Source organism: Nannobrachium achirus (assembly GCF_963921795.1).
Source record: "Nannobrachium achirus genome assembly, chromosome: 1".
NCBI classification, from domain to species: Eukaryota; Metazoa; Chordata; class Actinopteri; order Myctophiformes; family Myctophidae; genus Nannobrachium; species Nannobrachium achirus.
In genome coordinates, this window is record NC_137810.1 from 61,533,544 (window position 1) to 61,551,962 (window position 18,419).

General features: G+C 42.9%; 2 protein-coding genes across 2 annotated transcripts; both read left to right on the forward strand.

Moving 5' to 3' along the window:
* Window positions 1–14: 14 nt before the first annotated feature.
* LOC308289213 (E3 ubiquitin-protein ligase TRIM39-like) lies at window positions 15–1,658 on the forward strand (the record flags this gene model as incomplete). Its single annotated transcript, XM_080730835.1, has 1 exon — window positions 15–1,658. The coding sequence occupies one exon, from the start codon at window positions 15–17 to the stop codon at window positions 1,656–1,658; it is 1,644 nt and encodes a 547-aa protein (XP_080586961.1).
* Window positions 1,659–6,416: 4,758 nt separating this feature from the next.
* Window positions 6,417–7,370, forward strand: LOC308289217 (mitochondrial thiamine pyrophosphate carrier-like; the record flags this gene model as incomplete). Its single annotated transcript, XM_080730838.1, has 1 exon — window positions 6,417–7,370. The coding sequence occupies one exon, from the start codon at window positions 6,417–6,419 to the stop codon at window positions 7,368–7,370; it is 954 nt and encodes a 317-aa protein (XP_080586964.1).
* Window positions 7,371–18,419: the final 11,049 nt, after the last annotated feature.

The following is an 18,419-nucleotide window of genomic DNA, read 5'->3' on the forward strand; positions in this document are numbered from 1 at the left end:
ATTCTGTGTGTAGAATGGCATCTGCGAGCAGTCTCCTGTCTGAAGAGCAGTTCCTGTGTTCTATCTGTCTGGATGTGTTCACTGATCCAATCACCACTCCATGTGGGCACAACTACTGCAAAACCTGTATCACACAATACTGGGACACTAATGATGTGTGTTTGTGTCCATTATGTCAAAAAGTATTCTCTAAGAGACCAGAAGTCTTTGTCAATACTTTCATTTCTGAGATGGCTGATCAGTTCCGGAGGACACAGCAGGTGAAAAGAAATTCCAACACAAAACAAGAACCTGCTAAACCGGATGAAATCTCATGTGACTTCTGTACCGAAACTAAGCACAAAGCCCTGAAGTCTTGCCTGGTGTGTCTGGCCTCATACTGTGAGACTCACTTGGAGCCTCATCACAGAGTCACAGCGCTAAAACGACACAAACTAATCGACCCTGTAAAGAACTTGGAAGACATTATATGTAAGAAACATGACAGACCTCTGGAGATGTACTGTAAGACTGACCACACTTGCATTTGCCAGTTCTGCACTGAGTTAGACCACAAATTACATCAAATTATTCCTCTGAAAGACGCATATAATGTTAAGAAGGCTGAGCTGGGAAATGCAGAGGTTGAAGTTGAGCAAATGATCCAGGACAGACAACTGAAGATTCAGGAGGTCAAACACTCAGTAGAGCTCAGCAAGAAAGATGCAGACAGAGAGATAGCAGACAGTGTGCAGGTCTTCACGTCTCTGATCAGCTGTATTGAGAGAAGCCAGGCTGAGCTCATTGACGTGATTGAAAAAAAGCAGAAAACAACACAGAAACAGGCTGAAGGCTTCGTCAAAGAACTGGAACAGGAGATCACTGAGTTAAAGAAGAGAAGCTCTGAGCTGAAGCAGCTCTCACACACTGAAGACCACCTCCACTTCCTCCAGAACTTCACGTCCATCAACACCCCTCCACCCACCAAGGACTGGACAAAGGTCCATGTCCATCAGTCTTCATATGGGGAGACACTGAGGACAGCTGTGGCTCAGCTGGAGAAGACACTCAGCAAAGACATGGAGAGGCTTTGTGATGCTGAGCTGAGGAGGCTCCAGCAATATGAAGTGGATATAACTCTGGACTCTAAAACGGCAAGTCCCTATCTCATCCTGTCCAAGAGTGGAAAACAAGTGAATCCTTGCGACAAACGGAATAATCTCCCAGACAACACTGAGAGATTCTCCGTACATGTCTTTGTCTTAGGAAAACAAAGCTTCCCCTCAGGAAGGGTTTACTTTGAGGCTCAGGTTAAAGGGAAGATTTCGTGGCGTTTAGGAGTGGCCAGAGAGTCCATCAACAGGAAAGGGTCAATCACAGTGAACCCCAACAACGGTTACTGGACTATATGGTTGAAGAATGGAAATGTGTACGAGGCTCTTGCTGAGCCTCCTGTCCTCCTCCCTGTAAGAGAGAAGCTCCAGAAAGTGGGAGTGTTTGTGGATTATGAGGAGGGTGTTGTCTCCTTTTATGACGTGGAGACCAGAGTTCATATCTACTCTTTCACTGGCTGCACCTTCACTGAGAAACTCTATCCATTCTTCAGTCCCGGTCTTAATTTTGATGGTAAAAACTCTGCTCCTCTGATAATCACTTCTGTCAATAACACAGATGATTAGATTATCATTACTATGAGGGCTCATTTGTAAATTCACAACATTTAATTTCTTTATAGCCGGTGTGTATTAAAACACATTACGTGAATGAGCTCATCTTATATTGTATTTTCTGTGGAAATCATTCACATTCATGTTTCTGGCAACAAATCAAATAATGTATGTAAACATAGAACGTTGTTCATCTTATATTTCTATATAACTACTGTATTATTATAACAACTATTTCAGCAATTTTATGAAAGACTTTGATAGTTCCCACTTACGCCTGTACTTTTTCAGGCATTTTCTCTTCATTGCAGTGTGATTCATGTGCATGAAAATACGATACAAATCACATCCCATATTGGTTCAAGACGGGACACAAGATTTAATTGTCAATTAAAGGACAATTCTGTTTATTGCGGGACGGGTGGATATCTCATCTGGTTAACCATGTAGGCTATATTGTTTTTTCAGTGTTCAAAATAAAGTTTATAAAGAATAAAGAAAGAAAGCATTGGGTTTTGTTTTCCATTTTGAGGTTCGTCATGCTAATGGAGAAACAAATGTTTTATATTTGCATTGTCCCAGAGCTTATAGATCTGCTATTGTTGATATGTAGAGCAATATAGTTTGAGGTCCTAAAACACAGAATTGGGTTCACAATGGGTTCCTAGTACAGTTGCTACAGAGCTTATGTTATGAATCTATCCAAAACCCAATGCAAGAATTCCATTGTAAATCTGCAGTGGGTCCACATAGCGGGAGAGACTTCCAGGTTGGCCTACAAAAACACATCATCCAAATAGCTCTCTGTTATGGACAGTCTCTGTTATGGACAGTATCTGTGCCATTCTGCCTGGGGCTTGGAAATCTGAAAGCTGAGGTGGAAAGAGTACTGAAAAATCCTACTCAAAGTGAGTGAAATACACAAAGTACAAGTAAAGGTACTAGTCCAGGAAATTGCTCAAAAGTAAGAGTCAAAAGTAGTCTATTTAACTTTGAGTAAAAAGTAAAAGTACCATTTTTTTAACCGACCCCCAAAATAATCATATTTTAACTGGGGACTCCCCACCCTGACGAGCACTAAGAGTTCAGATGTAGATTGGCTATTTTCACAATTTCATTGTCATTAAGCAGGAAGAGAAAAATACTAATCCGAAAACCACTTTTAATAACATTTTTAAGAAAATATATTTAAACTGTATGTACAGTATGTCAAAAACCTTAATTTACTTTACTTATTTACTGAATTTAAATTACTCTTACTCATTGCCCAAATGAAAAGTATTTTTACTATTTAAATTACTCAAAGTAAGAGTAAAAGTAGAGCATTTTAAAATTACTTTAAAACTACAGACCCTCAACAACAACAAAAAAAACTCTTGAGTAATTACTTTTTTCCACCTCTAAATCAGTGTAATGAACCCTGGAAGTCCTCCAGCTGACCCGGGTCACTCTTGTCTTGGCACCGTGCCATGCAGTGTAGCCATGACCAGACTGAGGAGAGGCAGCCACGCATTTATCACCTTGTTATTCATTTTAATGGTGCCCCTTTACGGCGCCAACGTTGGCAAGCGCTGCCAGCTCCACTGTTTTTATTACTCACCGGCATTCAGGTCTATCAGATAGTAGACCTACATGTAGCCCACTCACACGCAGGGGCGTCTCAAGGGGGGGGAAAGTGGGACTGAGTTACTAGGGCCCAAGGTGGAGGGGCCTTAATTATTTTTATACTTTAGCCGTTGAAAAATAGCAGATATACAAGCTCACAGCGCTGCAAGCTTGTAGATCTGCTATTTTTGAAACGTCGTGAAAACGTGTGCAAGTCTTTGAATATGTACTTTTTAAGCGAATATTTGTAACTCAAATTTTGCTTCTGGGTGGTCCCTGGAACTACATATTTTGAGATGGGGGGTCCGTGGCCAAATACATATCATTTTGGGGGTCCTTCACATGAAAAAGGTTGGAGCTCCACTGACATAGAAACATAGGTTTTTCAAAAAAAACCTTAGAAGGATTTGAAATATTCACAGATTTGCACAAATGTTCACGATTTTTCAAAAATAACAGATCCACAAGCTCGCTTGTATATCTGCTATTTTCCAATAGTTAAAGCACAAAATGTGAGTGATTCCTTGTACTCAGGGCCCAGAATTTGGTGCGACACCCCTGCTCGCTCACGCACGCACGCACGCACGCACGCACGCACACACACACACACACACACACACACACACACACACACACACACACACACACACACACACACACACACACACACACACACACACACACACACACACACACACACGGTTCTCCAGTACATGTCATGCTGTGAATTAATCAAGTGCCGTTGCGTTTTGCTGGAACGCGTCGGCCGACGAGACATGATGCCATCTTCTCCCAACAAAGACAGAGATCAGGCGCGTGCACACTTAGACATCAAAGGGGGCTTGAGCCCCTGCCCTTTTATCCGCCTGTAAAAAGTGCCCTCTCCAGACCATGAATGCTGTTTTTACTAGGGTGAAAGAAATTCTTCTTTTTTGCAATAGCTTTTCGACACTTAGTTTTTATTTTTATTTTTTTTGTGCTTGCTCTTTGGACTGTACACTACAGTACTCTTTTTCTTTCTCCTTTGTAACTTGTAACATTAAACTGCTGTGCTGCCTCTGGGCAAATGAATTTCCCCCGTGGGATAATAAAGGTATCCATCCATCCATCCATCCATCCATCCGCCCCGCCCGCCCCCTCTTTCCATGCCATACCGGAATTGCCTTGTCCAAACTCTCCTGACCTTGAATGCAGCATCTTATGTTGAAAGAATTGACCTCTCTCTGTAGAAATCCATGCCGTTACGCCACATATCCAGTATTCACTTGATTATGCTTAGTTCAGTGTGGTATCAATCAAGCACTGAAAATAGCAGCTTGGAGGTCAGCTATTTTCAATATCGAGGCCTTGGAGCAAAAAGGGCGTAAGTGACATTGTAATTCTTTTCACAGGACAGCTTTCCATTGATTGTAATTATTTAATAAAAAGCAATATGTTTAAGCAATTTATACTTTAATACAGATTAGGCTTCAATTAATGTATTTCAAAATATACTTTTTAATGTTGTTTTTAGTTTGTTTATTTATTACAATCAATGAAAAGCCGTCCTGTGAAAAAAAATACAAATGTCACTTGAACCCTTTTTGCTCCAAGCCCTCGATATTTCCCTTTTGTTTTCAATATTTCCCTTTTAGAAATGTCAGCCCCTGCCTCTCTATCATTCTCTGCACATCCCTGCCAGAGAGAGGTGGAGAGACGGGAGAGTGTTTTCTGCTGGTGTTTCAGTCCGAGTGTACTGTATAGGCGTTTTTTGCAGTTTTTGATCAAGATAACTTTTGTGCACTATAGGGGTATTTTGAATATGTATGTTTGTTTACCCATCTGAAATCCTTCAGTAGGTCATAAAGAAGGCCCATGCAAAATTTGGCGCTTTTATCCGCTCCGTAACGGTAATGTCACTAAGCCACTGAGCTATAGGCCTATAGCTTCATGTATTGAGAGGAACTCTTGCCAATTTCCTAAGAGACTCGTCGCCAATTGTAATATAGGCTAGGCTATTTAAAAGTTATTTGGGGCCATGAAGATGACTGATAACCCCTCCCCTTCTTCCCACTACAAGACAGCGACCGAGTCACAGCAGTCAGACGTGCAGACGGTGCAGTGCTCAGGTTCGGTCTGAAAAAAATCTGCCCGATCAACTCTTGCGACCGTCGCTAATTCGAATGACACCCGCAAATGGAAACATGCTAAATTCGCTTTGTCTTAATGCGTATTTCTGATAATTTGCTATTTTGCTTCCCTAATTCGAATACGTTTATGGAAACATGGCTATTGTCAAACCATTTCCATTTTAATTCTTATTTATCTGTCTTGTATTTATGAATTTCGTGTGTGTTTTAACTATTTATGCGACAAGCGACCTCACCCTTTAAAGGGCGAGGTCGCGCCTTGTCTTGGCCGTCTAACCAGTGATGTATATCAGACCAGTTACCCATATATGGATATCCATGTACTGTATAGGGAGATATGCTGTGAGACCCCAAATATGCTTACTCAGTTATTCGTTAAGTGAAAGTCCTATGACGTCTGATATACAGTACATACAGTCCCTTTTATGTCCATATATGGAGATCCCTTCTATAGAACAAGTCCTGTTAGATATGGGCTTAATATTGATGACATCAGGGATCTCCATGAATGGGCATAAAAGGGCATCTAGCTGGTGACATCAGTCTGACAGTCTCTGATGTCACAAGTACACAGACGGGCGCTATATAAAAGGGTGGCCATCGCCCCCTGAGCTAGGAGCAAGCAGGAGCTCGGCTACGTATTCGTTAGCCAACGGCGAGACCCCATAGCCTTCCGTACGAGTCTGGATATCTGGCCTTATAACCCAGATATCTCTTGCGTTATACAGGGATTCTCAGATCCATTATCTATAATCATCAGGGTTGACATCTCGGTTAAGTTCTTACCGGACACTTAATCCTGGAAAACCAGTCCTTTTGAGTAGTATTTTATATGGTATTTTTCTTCTTCTTTCTTTTGGACCCAGTCCAATCTTGTAATTATCCATGTCAAACAATAAAGTCTGATCATGTGTGAGTGAGTGTGAGTGAAGCTACAGTCCGTCTGACTTGGAGCATTTATTTCAGATTTAATCTATTATTCTTTTCTTGCATTGGTTTTCACAACAAGTGCTGAGGCCGTTGCTGTGGAGGAGAGATGGTGGGCTACGACCCAGGGGCTCAGGGTGCCTCTCCCACCCCAGGGGAGGCATCCCTGGCCGGGTCAGCTGCTGGCATGGTCACCCGAGCCCTCGTCAGCCCCATGGACGTCCTTAAAATCAGATTCCAGTTGCAGATCGAGAGAGTTTCCTCTCGAAGTCCGGAGGGTAAATACCGGGGTTTATTTCAAGCCTCACGCTGCATTCTCAGAGAAGAGGGACTGCCTGCGTTCTGGAAGGGTCACGTCCCTGCTCAGCTGCTGTCTGTCTGCTTCGGAGCCGTGCAGTTTGTCAGCTTCGAGCGTCTGACCGAGGTCGTCCACAGGACCACGCCGTTCGACAGCAGGACGCCGTCGGTGCATTTCCTGTGTGGCGGCCTGGCCGCCTGCTTGGCCACGGTGGCCTGCCAGCCTCTGGACACGCTACGGACACGCTTCGCCGCACAGGGAGAACCCAAGGTGTACAGGAACCTGAGACATGCGGTGTCCAGCATGTACCACACAGGAGGAGTGTTGACGTTCTACCGCGGCCTGGTTCCAACACTGGTGGCGGTGTTTCCCTACGCCGGCCTGCAGTTCTCCTTCTACAATGTCTTCAAACAGCTGTTGGCCCCGCCAATGAGCACAGGAGGCGGCTCTAAAGGGAGCCTGAGCAGTCTGTTGTGTGGCAGTGGTGCCGGGGTCATCAGCAAAACGCTCACCTACCCCTTTGACCTCTTCAAGAAGAGGCTGCAGGTGGGCGGCTTCGAGGAGGCCAGAGTTCACTTTGGACAGGTGCGCAGCTACAGAAACTTCATAGACTGCGGGTTGCAAATAGCCAAAGATGAAGGCCTGCGAGGGTTCTTCAAGGGCCTTTCCCCCAGCCTGGTGAAAGCAGCACTGTCCACTGGATTCACCTTCTTCTGGTACGAGTTCTTCCTCAGCGCCATGCAAGGCCTCAAGGGAAGCCACTGAGCAAATGGACTCGGGATTCACGAAATATACATAATACACAGTTACTCCTCAAAGTACAAATATTTAGTGTAATAATTTCGTTTTCACTCACCAAAACACTTTCAATCACATTCACAATTTAGGTTAAATGCTGCTCCCAGGTTTGAGCAAACTTGTCTCAAAGGTGTAACTGCAGTTGTTGTGGGCGTTTTATGGGGCCAATGAATGTGTTTGTGCAAAACAATGTGTTTGTGCAAAACAAATGCTTGCAATGGATTCAGCATCATGACAAATCCCTAGTTAGACCCCTCACATCCTACTTAAAGCAATTTTTTTTCCTGGGTATTTTCCTCCTGTATAGAAAGTCGATGGGAGCCCAACTTGATTTGGCCACTGTGCGTATTTCCAGTGAGCAGATCATGGTAGATTTCTTATCCTGGCTAGTAGACCTAATTTCCTGTCAGAATCAGTTGAAAAACTAAATAATACAATTTTGTCCAACCTCAGCCTTATTTTTACTGGACTGCATCAGTCAAACTATATCCCCAACTTGACTTCCTCCAAACTCTGCCGTCTAAATGAAACTAAACATGCCTTAGCGGTATCAAAACCATGTATTATTATTTTCCCCACTTCCAGCTTAAAGAGAAACTGGTCAGAAAGGGCATTCCAGCAGACAAGGTGGCAGACATCCTACTGAAGCTGACAAAAGTTCAAGACAAGAAGTGACAACTGCAGCTACAGCGTCCCCTTCTGGTCACCGCTAGTGTTGCCTCTGTAACTTGATGGAGGTTGGAGAGGATAATGTTAAAATGTATTTTGTTTTTACTATTACGTTTAATAGCCAACATACACATTACCAATTGAGTACCTGAGACGAAAAACTGTCTAAGTCCATATTTTAAAATTTAGAATATAGATATATTTTTGATATACCAGACTGTAAACCACAAACTAGAAGTTTTTAATCTGTTAAATTCGTAATGCACTCACTCCTCATTTTATGGAAAGTGGAAAAACAGTATACCTCCAACAGTTTGTGGAACAACAGTATAAGTCCATACAAGCAATTTTCAGCAGACAAAGGGCATTAAAACGGAGAGGGGGGAGTGCATTAACAATTTAACAGATACAAAAATGACTAGTTTGTGGTTCAAAAAAATATCTATATTCAATAAATAAATAAATATGGACTTAGACTGTTATTCCTCTCAGGTACTCGATTATACACTTATGCGAAAGGGAAATTGTATTCTTAAAAGTTAATTGTTTCATTATAACATTGTTCATATTTAGGGTTGCATTTTTTTAATATATATATATTAGTGTAAGAATAAAAATGGGAAAAGGAAATGAAGAGTTTGATCAACATACTGTAGGCCTACAGAGAGTTTGTTCTCAGGGTCCACCCTACCTCCAGATCCATTGATAGAGAGTTGGTTTCTGATAGCTATCAGAGTCTGTCTTGAGTGTTGAGAGATTATTCTTTAGGTGACCTACTGTACTCCTGATAGAGCTCTGACAGGGTGTCATGAATACATCTGTCCTACAGAGGGCAGTCAATCCTAGAAAATAACATTCATGGAAAGACTTGGCATCATTCTATCTACAGCCTGGACAGTGCCTCCACAGCTCTACAGTACTGTGTACATGGCTGTCATTATTTCATTTAATACAGGAAAATGATGTGTGGTCAAATGCACCATTTACAAAAGCACACTGTACAATCCAGACAGGGGCGTCAATTGGGTATGGCAGGGGTATGCACCTGCCATACCCTGGGTCCAGCGGGGAAAATAAAAGTTACTTTTAAATATAAATCAATGAATGTCTCTTTGTCTATCTGTGCTGGTTATTATGTTGTTAAATTACAGTAAAATAACTACAAATGCAAAATTTAACAAAATGGTCACTTTGACAAGGTATTATAATTATATTCTCCACACTTTTATTCTATATTTCCGTAGGTCAGCTGCACAGGTGCAATGCATTATTGTTAATTGTGGCACGTTTACTAACATGCCAAGTTTAGCTGCACTTGAACAACTGTTCCAGGCTTCCATATCCAGCCCGTAGAAACGGGGGAAAAAATAAAATGTGCTTCTTAAAATAAATGTATCATGCCTGTTGCTAAGGTATGGCAACATGACTGGTGTCATACCTTAGCTTTTTCTGAACTGACGCCACTGATCCAGAGCGTTCATTTATGTCTGACAGTATAAAGAACGGATGGTGATCAATGCTCTCTATATTTGCGACCGTCAGGGAGCAGTTTACTATGAAAACCTCCACCGGCCGTCCGTCCGTCCGTCCGTCCGTCACACGTCACACGTCACACCTTTGCCCTGCTCATATCTCCGCATCAGTATGACATCACACCACATGTGTACACAAACCTTTGTGTACGTTGCTGTGGCAACAGTCTGTTGTTGCTGGTTTGTTAGTGTACGTTAGCAACCACCTTAGCAACCATGGTTTTACCCTAGCAACCAACTGTTTACCCTAGCAACCAACTGTTTACCATAGCAACCATGTTTTTTTACCCTATCAACCAACTGTTTACCATAGCAACCAGATACGCAGAGCAGGGATCTCCATATATGGGCATAAACAGGTGACATCACACTGATGTCAGATACTCAGAGCAGGGATTTCTCCATAATATATGGGCATAAAAGGGATTCTGTTAGGGATCTCCATATATGGGCATAAAAGGGATTCTGTTAGGGATCTCCATATATGGGCATACAAGGGATTCTGTTAGGGATCTTCATATATGGGCATAAAAGGGATTCTGTTAGGGATCTCCATATATGGGCATAAAAGGGATTCTGTTAGGGATCTCCATATATGGGCATAAAAGGGATTCTGTTAGGGATCTCCATATATGGGCATAAAAGGGATTCTGTTAGGGATCTCCATATATGGGCATAAAAGGGATTCTGTTCGGGATCTCCATATATGGGCATAAAAGGGATTCTGTTAGGGATCTCCATATATGGGCATAAAAGGGATTCTGTTAGCTGTTAGTGATCTCCATATATGGGCATAAAAGGGATGCTGTTAGGGATCTCCATATATGGGCATAAAAGGGATTCTGTTAGGGATCTCCATATATGGGCATGAAAGGGATTCTGTTAGGGATCTCCATATATGGGCATAAAAGGGATTGTATCCCAGATGATGCCCTGTTAGGAGATCCACACTAACAGAATCCATATATGGTCCTACCGACAGCTGCTATAAGCCAACCCTGGCATCATATCTCCATATATGGATACATAAGTTGCACATGCCCAAATATGGGCTGGTGAGGTCAGACTTAGTGTGATGCGTAGGTTATCTCCATATATGGAGATTCAACTTCAATGAGTAACCATGGCAAACTGTCAACTGCCCGTATGTCTTGATAATTGGTAAAACAAACTTTTGGCCTATTTGTGGAGATAAGCGACCAACGGTCGCTTATCTCGATTAGGGAGTCTTACTGGTGTTGTACTGCTGGTGGGAGGTTGAAGATCAGAGTCCGACAGTGGTTGAAAAAGGACACTTTCGTTTTTTTTACTTAAGTTAAAGAATCAATACTGCAATGTAGAAAAGTAGAATTCCGGAATCCACAATGTGAGTTAAAGTACAAAAGCATTGGCATCAAAATGTACTCAAAGTTCAAAAAGCAAAGTATACTCATTGTGCAGAATGTCCCATTTCACAAGTTTTCAAAAGTATAAAATGCGTAAAAACCTACAAGATCTACAAGCTCACAATCGGCTATTTTCAAATGGCTCGAAATCCATAGGGTATCTATAAAGTAACTAACGTTGTTGTAATAATTGTACCTCCTGCTGTACAAGCTGCTATACTGCTCCACATGCTGCTGAGGTGTCAGTCACACAGAGACAGATGGCAGGTCGTGGCAGTCACATCACAGTGTGTTACATACTGACATAGTGACACACATACGGTTGGGTACAGGCAGCCACGCAGGCTCTGAGTGGGATCAGATAAGAAAGGTACAATAGTCTGAAAAGAGACAATAGTTTGTACAGTACTGTACAGTGTACTGTATAGAGCAGTGGTTTTAAACCTTTTTCATTTCAGGGACCATTATTTATTCTGCACCGGACCACCATTTGATGAGCTTTAGCCTCCAAAACTTAGAATATTTTGTTATCGTTGCAGCACTGCCAACTGTTCCATTTTTCTCTATTCATTTATTTGTGTCATCACTTCCAATTGTACTTTAAACTGTGTTTAAACTGTATCCTGGTTGGATAACATTTATATCCTGACCTGAATATGCATTTTCTGTTTAATAAAGAGCTGGAGAGACATGGAGACTCCTGTTACTGAACAAACACTCTATGTCTATAGCAATGAGTACTATCAGAATATAGAGCTACTTAACACTTATTAACCACAAAAAAATCACTTACCCTACCTTTAAACATCTACTGTGCACAGACAGAAGTGAATGTGAAAGATTTGTGGCAGAGAGAGAGGATGTTGCATCTGAAAATGTTCTCAAATCAATATAATCCACCAGGCAGGGTTGCCTACCCAGGGCCCGCAAATTTGAGAAGGTGTTTGTCCAATCAGGATGGAATCTGAAAAATCTGACAGATCTGTCTTGATCACATGACTATGAGATGTGTACCAATTTGCGTGATGTTTGGAAAACATCTGTAGGAGTAATATCATAAAATGTGTTCGGCAAAAATCGGACTCCTGATGTGAAAGATTTGTGACAGAGAGAGAGTGTGCACAGTTTCACTCCGATCGGTCCAACAGTGCCAGAGATTAGCTGTGCACAGACAGAAGGCCAGACGGACACATGGATGGACGGACGGGAACAAAAACATAATTCGGCCTGGCGGAGACAATAAATAATGAGTTTGTGTCACAAAATAATGGCTTTCATCTCAAAATAATAATCTGAAAATGTTCTCAAATCAATATAGTTTCTCAAAATAGCGACTTAATTCCTCAAAATAATGATAAAGCGTAGACCAGGGGTCTTCAACAGGGGCTCCGGGACCCCTAGGGGATCCTCAGAGTTACTACAGGGGGTCCTCCAAATCTTTGAGTGATATACGTATATCTTTGTTTATATTAACCACTTGAACCCTAGCGTCCATATTCGGAGTACTTTAGCCAAAAATAGCACAAGAGATAGCACAAGATCTTCGCAGCGCGAGGCGTTGTGAGCTTGTAGATCGGCTATTTTCAGCAAAGAGGTTTGGTGTAGAGGGGAAAAAGAGAAGACTAAGTACAGAGTAAGAGGTCACATTTATTAAGTATTGACGGTTCAAGTGGTTACATATCTGAAAACACTAGTTGACATGAATCCAAAATACACTGATAATTGTGCCGTCAAACAATGAAACTATATGGAATCTATGGGTTGTGGGGCTGGGGGTCCCTGGCTCATCTCCCTCTCGACTAAGGGGTCCTTGACCTGAAAACGTTGAAGACCCCTGGCGTAGACTTATTTTAAATATCACTACATTTCAAAAACTCATCTGACTGGTGGAGCGGCCACGTGGGAATCAGAAGGTTCTCGGTTCAATCCCCAGCTCCCCCTGGGTTATAGTGTCCTTGAGCAAGACACTGAACCCCTAAAACGTTAGTTTGTTCCCACTACAGTGGCACTGGGACTGACATTTATCACAATGACACGTTGCTTCATTATGGTAATTTTCTGCTTCCCCATTGCTTTCACTGCAATGACATTCATCACCGCAACGCCTGACGATGTTAAGGGGTTCATGGATTTCCAGGATGGCCTGCATGTGTGTATGTGTGTGTGTGTGTGTGTTCTATCTCTGCGTGTGTATATATTCCTCATTCTGTACAGCTCTTTGTGGGGGGTAAAATGTGTCTGATAGAGGACCGTGGTGCGCATCGGGATCTTTTCAGAGAAAGAGACAGTTGGCGGCGTCATGTCCAAGGCCGCCTGTGGCTTCCATGATAGTGTGTTGGATGCAGGGACGTGCTGGGCCCCTGATTCAGCCCGGGAAAAAGAGTTGGAGAGGCCCTCATTGTGTGCTATAGAGAGAGATCTCTCTCTATAGCGCTGCTGCTACTCAAAGATTTGCCATTTCAGATCATGACAAGTGACAAGCCAGTGGGCCAATTACATGAGTTATATTTTGTTGTTGTCGGGTGGAAACCTTGTATGTCCAAAACTGTTTGTTTTGTATTTATCATTTAAAAAATGATTTAAACTAGTGAAAACAGCCGATCTACAAGCACACAACGGTTGTGTGCTTGTAGATCTGCTGTTTTCACTACTCTTGTGCGACGGCCTTATATGATGAAGCAGGGCTTTACATTGCGAAAAGATTTAGATACGAGGTTTCTGCCCGACAGTGATGATTTACTTTGTTGGCCGCCCAGCTCCCAAAATGAAACGAAGGCCGGCATTTTATTTTTTATTTTTTTTCCTAATGGCCGGCCTGGACCTGCCGGGAATGAACCGGCCGTTCGGGAGTTGTCCTGCTTTTCCCAATGGCCAGCACGTCCCTGGTTGGATGTTCTTAATTGTGACAGCAAATGACCAGACCAGTGTCTGTCCGCCATGAACCCTACTCCATGCTGCTGTATCTCAGGAAAGAACAGACAGAGAAGCATTCTGGGAAAACCGTGATCACCCCCCCCCCGCCGCCCTGAATATTGTATAATGCGTTATTTGAAGATGTGCGTGCGGGGGGGTGTTAACCTGACTCTGCCAGATGGTGGCGTATTGAGTTCCCTAATACAGCCTTCCCTCTGGAACCGCTCGGGCCAACCGCTGAAGAAGGCAGGGACGTGCAGAAGATGTTAGAGAGGCAGGGGCTGAAATCTCTAAAAGGGCCTTTTGGTGAGAATATTGAAAATAGCAGACCTCCAAGCTCACAATGCGTCGCGCTGCGACGCGTTGTGAGCTTAGAGGTCGGCTATTTTCGGTGCGTGATACTATAAGCATAATCAAGTCAATACTGGAGATGTGGCATAACGGCATGGATTGCGACACAGAGAGTATTTCAACATAAGATGCTGCATTCAAGTTCAGGAGAGTTTGGACAAGTCAATTCTCTTGAATGCGGCCTTCAGGCATGGCATGGAAAGAGGGCATTTGCATTTCTTTCACCATAGTAAAAACTGCATTCATGGTCTGGAGAGGGCACTTGGGGCTCAAGCACCCTCTGATGTCTATGTGTGCACGTGCCTGGATGAAGGCCTCCCTTTTTTCAAGCTATTTGGCAGGTGATTGGACGGGTCTGTCTATCACAGTCTGGGCGTGCCAACTCCAAACACTCATATTAGAGGGTATGCAGTATGCACATACAGAAAGTGAATGGCAAATCGAGTGGCTAAGTGAGTTTAAGGTAGTTAATGCAATCAGATAGGACTTTTCTGTTTGGATGTATGGGCTGTCAAGGCCAGAAAGTATTTTTTTGCCACTCAGTTATGCGACGTTCCCGCATAACTTCCGAGTATGATGATGTAACGCACATCCCCTCTATTGACATGTCTGCATGAGACGTATAGAGCATAAGAGTTTAAGTCCCGCCTGCCCTCACTCCGGTGTCGGAAGTGTTTTCCCCCATGCATTTTATCCATAGACATTTCATAAAGTATTTATTTAAGCCTTTATTTTAAGCCTCTGACAAAGCCACCCCGGCTGGTGAGGAATCATGACAATAAACAATATTTTTTGCATGCAACGATTAATTCGAAAGAAAAGGGTGCGAGGGTACAACGTGTATCCTTGTGAACTTGTATCCTCGTGCGTTTACTTTCCGCCAGGAAATTAAACACACTTCGCACCACGGTCCCCCGATGGGGATCAAGGCGGGGCGCAGGGGACCGCGATGTGGCGTGCGTAAGAGGCTCACAGCAGCACCTGGTAGCGGCAAAGATGAGTAGTGAAAGAACTACAGTGCAACCGGAACATGCGCTTCTCGATCGCATCACATCCGGTCTCGCTCAGATCCCGCCCTTAGCTGCCACTGATTGGTTCGAACCGGGCACTGTACGGTATAGCATCAATCTCCCAATCTCTGAGCGGTTCCAGGTGGAGGCTGTATTATAGGAACTCAATACGCCACCATCCGGCGGAGTCAGATTATGGGGGTGTGACACTAAAACCTGATTTACACTTAGCCGCTGCGTCGCCATCTTGAACCGAAAATAGCGGATCTACCAGCTCACAATGCGTTGCATCGCGATGTTCTGTGAGCTTCTAGATCTGCCATTTTCAGTGCACATCACAGATGTACAACCCAAGCATAACTTGGGCTTATATTAATGGCCCACGGATGTCCGACCCAGTGGAGATGGCCTGCCCACACAAATTCAGATCTGTGTCATCGGGTGTGTGATATCACCCAATCTGCACAGAGTCACCAGTCACCACCAGCATGCTGTTAATGCTCTAGAGGCAATCATGCCTGTAATTATAACTATTATGGGTAATTACAATCATTCCTCTAATGCACAAGTCTTTTGACAGCCAGCGTGATGCTCTAGCTCTGTGACTCACACGCCGGATCACACCATGCAAGATACAGTATACCGTCGTTGTCGGGTGAAAACCTTATGTCCAAAACCGTTGGTTTTGCATTTATCATTTTAAAAATGATTAAAACTAGTGAAAAAAGCCGATCTACAAGCACACAACGCCTCGCACCGCGAGGCGTTGTGTGCTTGTAGATCTGCTGTTTTCACTACCTTTGTGCGACGGCCTTGTATGATGAAGCATGGCTTTACCTTGCGAAAAAATATACAAATTTGAAACTTGGAGATACGAGGTTTCTGCCCGACAGTGACGATACCATGGAGTATATTTGCTCCAGTAGGCTACTGTACTCATTTTGAGGTACTTTTAATTTACTGGAGCATTTCCAATTGTAAAATACTAGGGGTGTAAAGATACATTTAATAGCAATACGATACGCATCACAATACATGGTTGACGATACGATACATGGACGATATTGGTTCATTCATGTTGCGATTTGTGTTATTAACCACTTCTGCACAATTCAAAATGTACAAGCTCGCAACCTTGTAAATCTGCTATTTTCAAAAGATTTTAATACATTATATACACTAGTCCTTACCCGTTCAAAGATATGAGCTCCGAAATGATGTGCAGTGTGTGGGTTCTGGGGTGTGCACGTTGCACACAGTATACACTATGAGGGTTGGAAAGTAACTTTCTGGTCCTTGCATGATAATATGTAGGAGCATCAATGTAAGAAATACCCGTTTCGTTTAAAGGCTACAGAGATACTGTGTACCGATCTACATGACAACATCTGTAACAGGGCCAGCCAACACCCCCCCACACACACACACACACACACACACACACACACACACACACACACACACACACACACACACACACACACACACACACACACACACACACACACAGCTGGTTAAACATGTTGCCCCATGCTAGATGCAGAATAGATAGTAGATACACCATAAAAATGCTAATATACAGCATATGATTTGTGAAAGTGACAAACGGGCTTCACAGTTATGTCAGGTGTGTTCATATGCTAATGGTGATGCGATTTCAGATCAATTGCTCCAGCCACTGAGGAGAAACGCTGTGACAGACACTCAGACAGACAAACACTCACTCATTCGCAAAATTATAGTATAGATAATGATATCTTGTGAAATGGGACATTCTGCACAGTGAGTACGAGTAGGTTATATTTTCATAGCAATACTTTTGTACTTTTCTCAAGTAAATGTTGATTGGTTTTGGAGTGTTTCTATATTGCAGAATTTATTGCGACCGTAGGTCGCAGTTAACTATGAAAACCGGCACATCTTGTCCGTAGAGTCGTAACGCCTCAATTTCATATTGTTGACATTGTGACATCACACTGTTGTGACATCACCGCATCAAAGTTCAAACCCTGGATATCCATACATGCCGACTGGATTATCACCTAGATCTCCATATATGGAGCTGACCTCTAGATCTGATTCCCAGATGATGCCCTGTTAGTGCAACCACACTAATAGAATCCCTTTATGCCCATCAATTTTAAACCCATATCTGGGAACCCAAATCTGGGAATTCCCATACAATAGAATCCCTTTTATGCCATCAATAAACCCATATCTGGGAATCCCCATATATGGACATATTGTGTCAGTTTAACCAATATGGTTGCCGGGACACAAGTCACACTTGCAAATTAGGACGTCTGACATCATACATACAATCCCTTTTATGCCCATATATGGAGATCCCTGATGTACTGTACAGTTGTACAAAACAATATTTTTCAGTAGAATCGCCGATCCAACCAATATCCCCATAAAAGGGGACAAGGACTGAGAGACAGATACTGACGCGCACAAACGCATGTCTGGGGTCTCACAGGCTCAGCACACGGTTGGTTCAACAGACAGGGATCTCCATATATGGGCATAAAAGGGATTGTATGTATGATGATGTCAGATGTCATAGGACCTTCACATAACGAGTAAGCATGCCTGGGATCTCACAGCACACGGTTGGTTCTACAGACTCCAACTTTTGCACAGCGATAGATTTGTTCCTGTTCTTAGCTGCTTCCCCTGCCGTTACTGTACTTGCACAAAAAATGTAAAGTTGTATGAAACAATTATTTTTTGTAGAACCACCGATCCAACCAATATGCCCATATCTCCATATAAATGGATCTTCTCCATATATGGGTATAAGGGATCTCTCGTCCGATATATATTAATAATGAATTCCGTCCTGCGCAACCTCGCCCTCTGCATGACCTCGCTTTTCGCCCTTAGGCGTCTTACTGGTTATGCTGCATTGCCTGAAGGAAGCCAAAACGCTCACGTACCTGTAGGCTACATAAGATGTAACAATAAAGACCACCTTGAACCTTAAAGCTCTGAATGGTGTCATTCTGTCAGTGGTGGAAGAGGTACTCAGAGTTTCTACTTAAAGGGATATTTCACTTTCAAAAAAACTTTTGGTAATTTTATCATCTAAAATCAGGCTTTTATGAACACCCTGAACAGTTTTTAATTAGCTTGATTCAATATTTAGATATT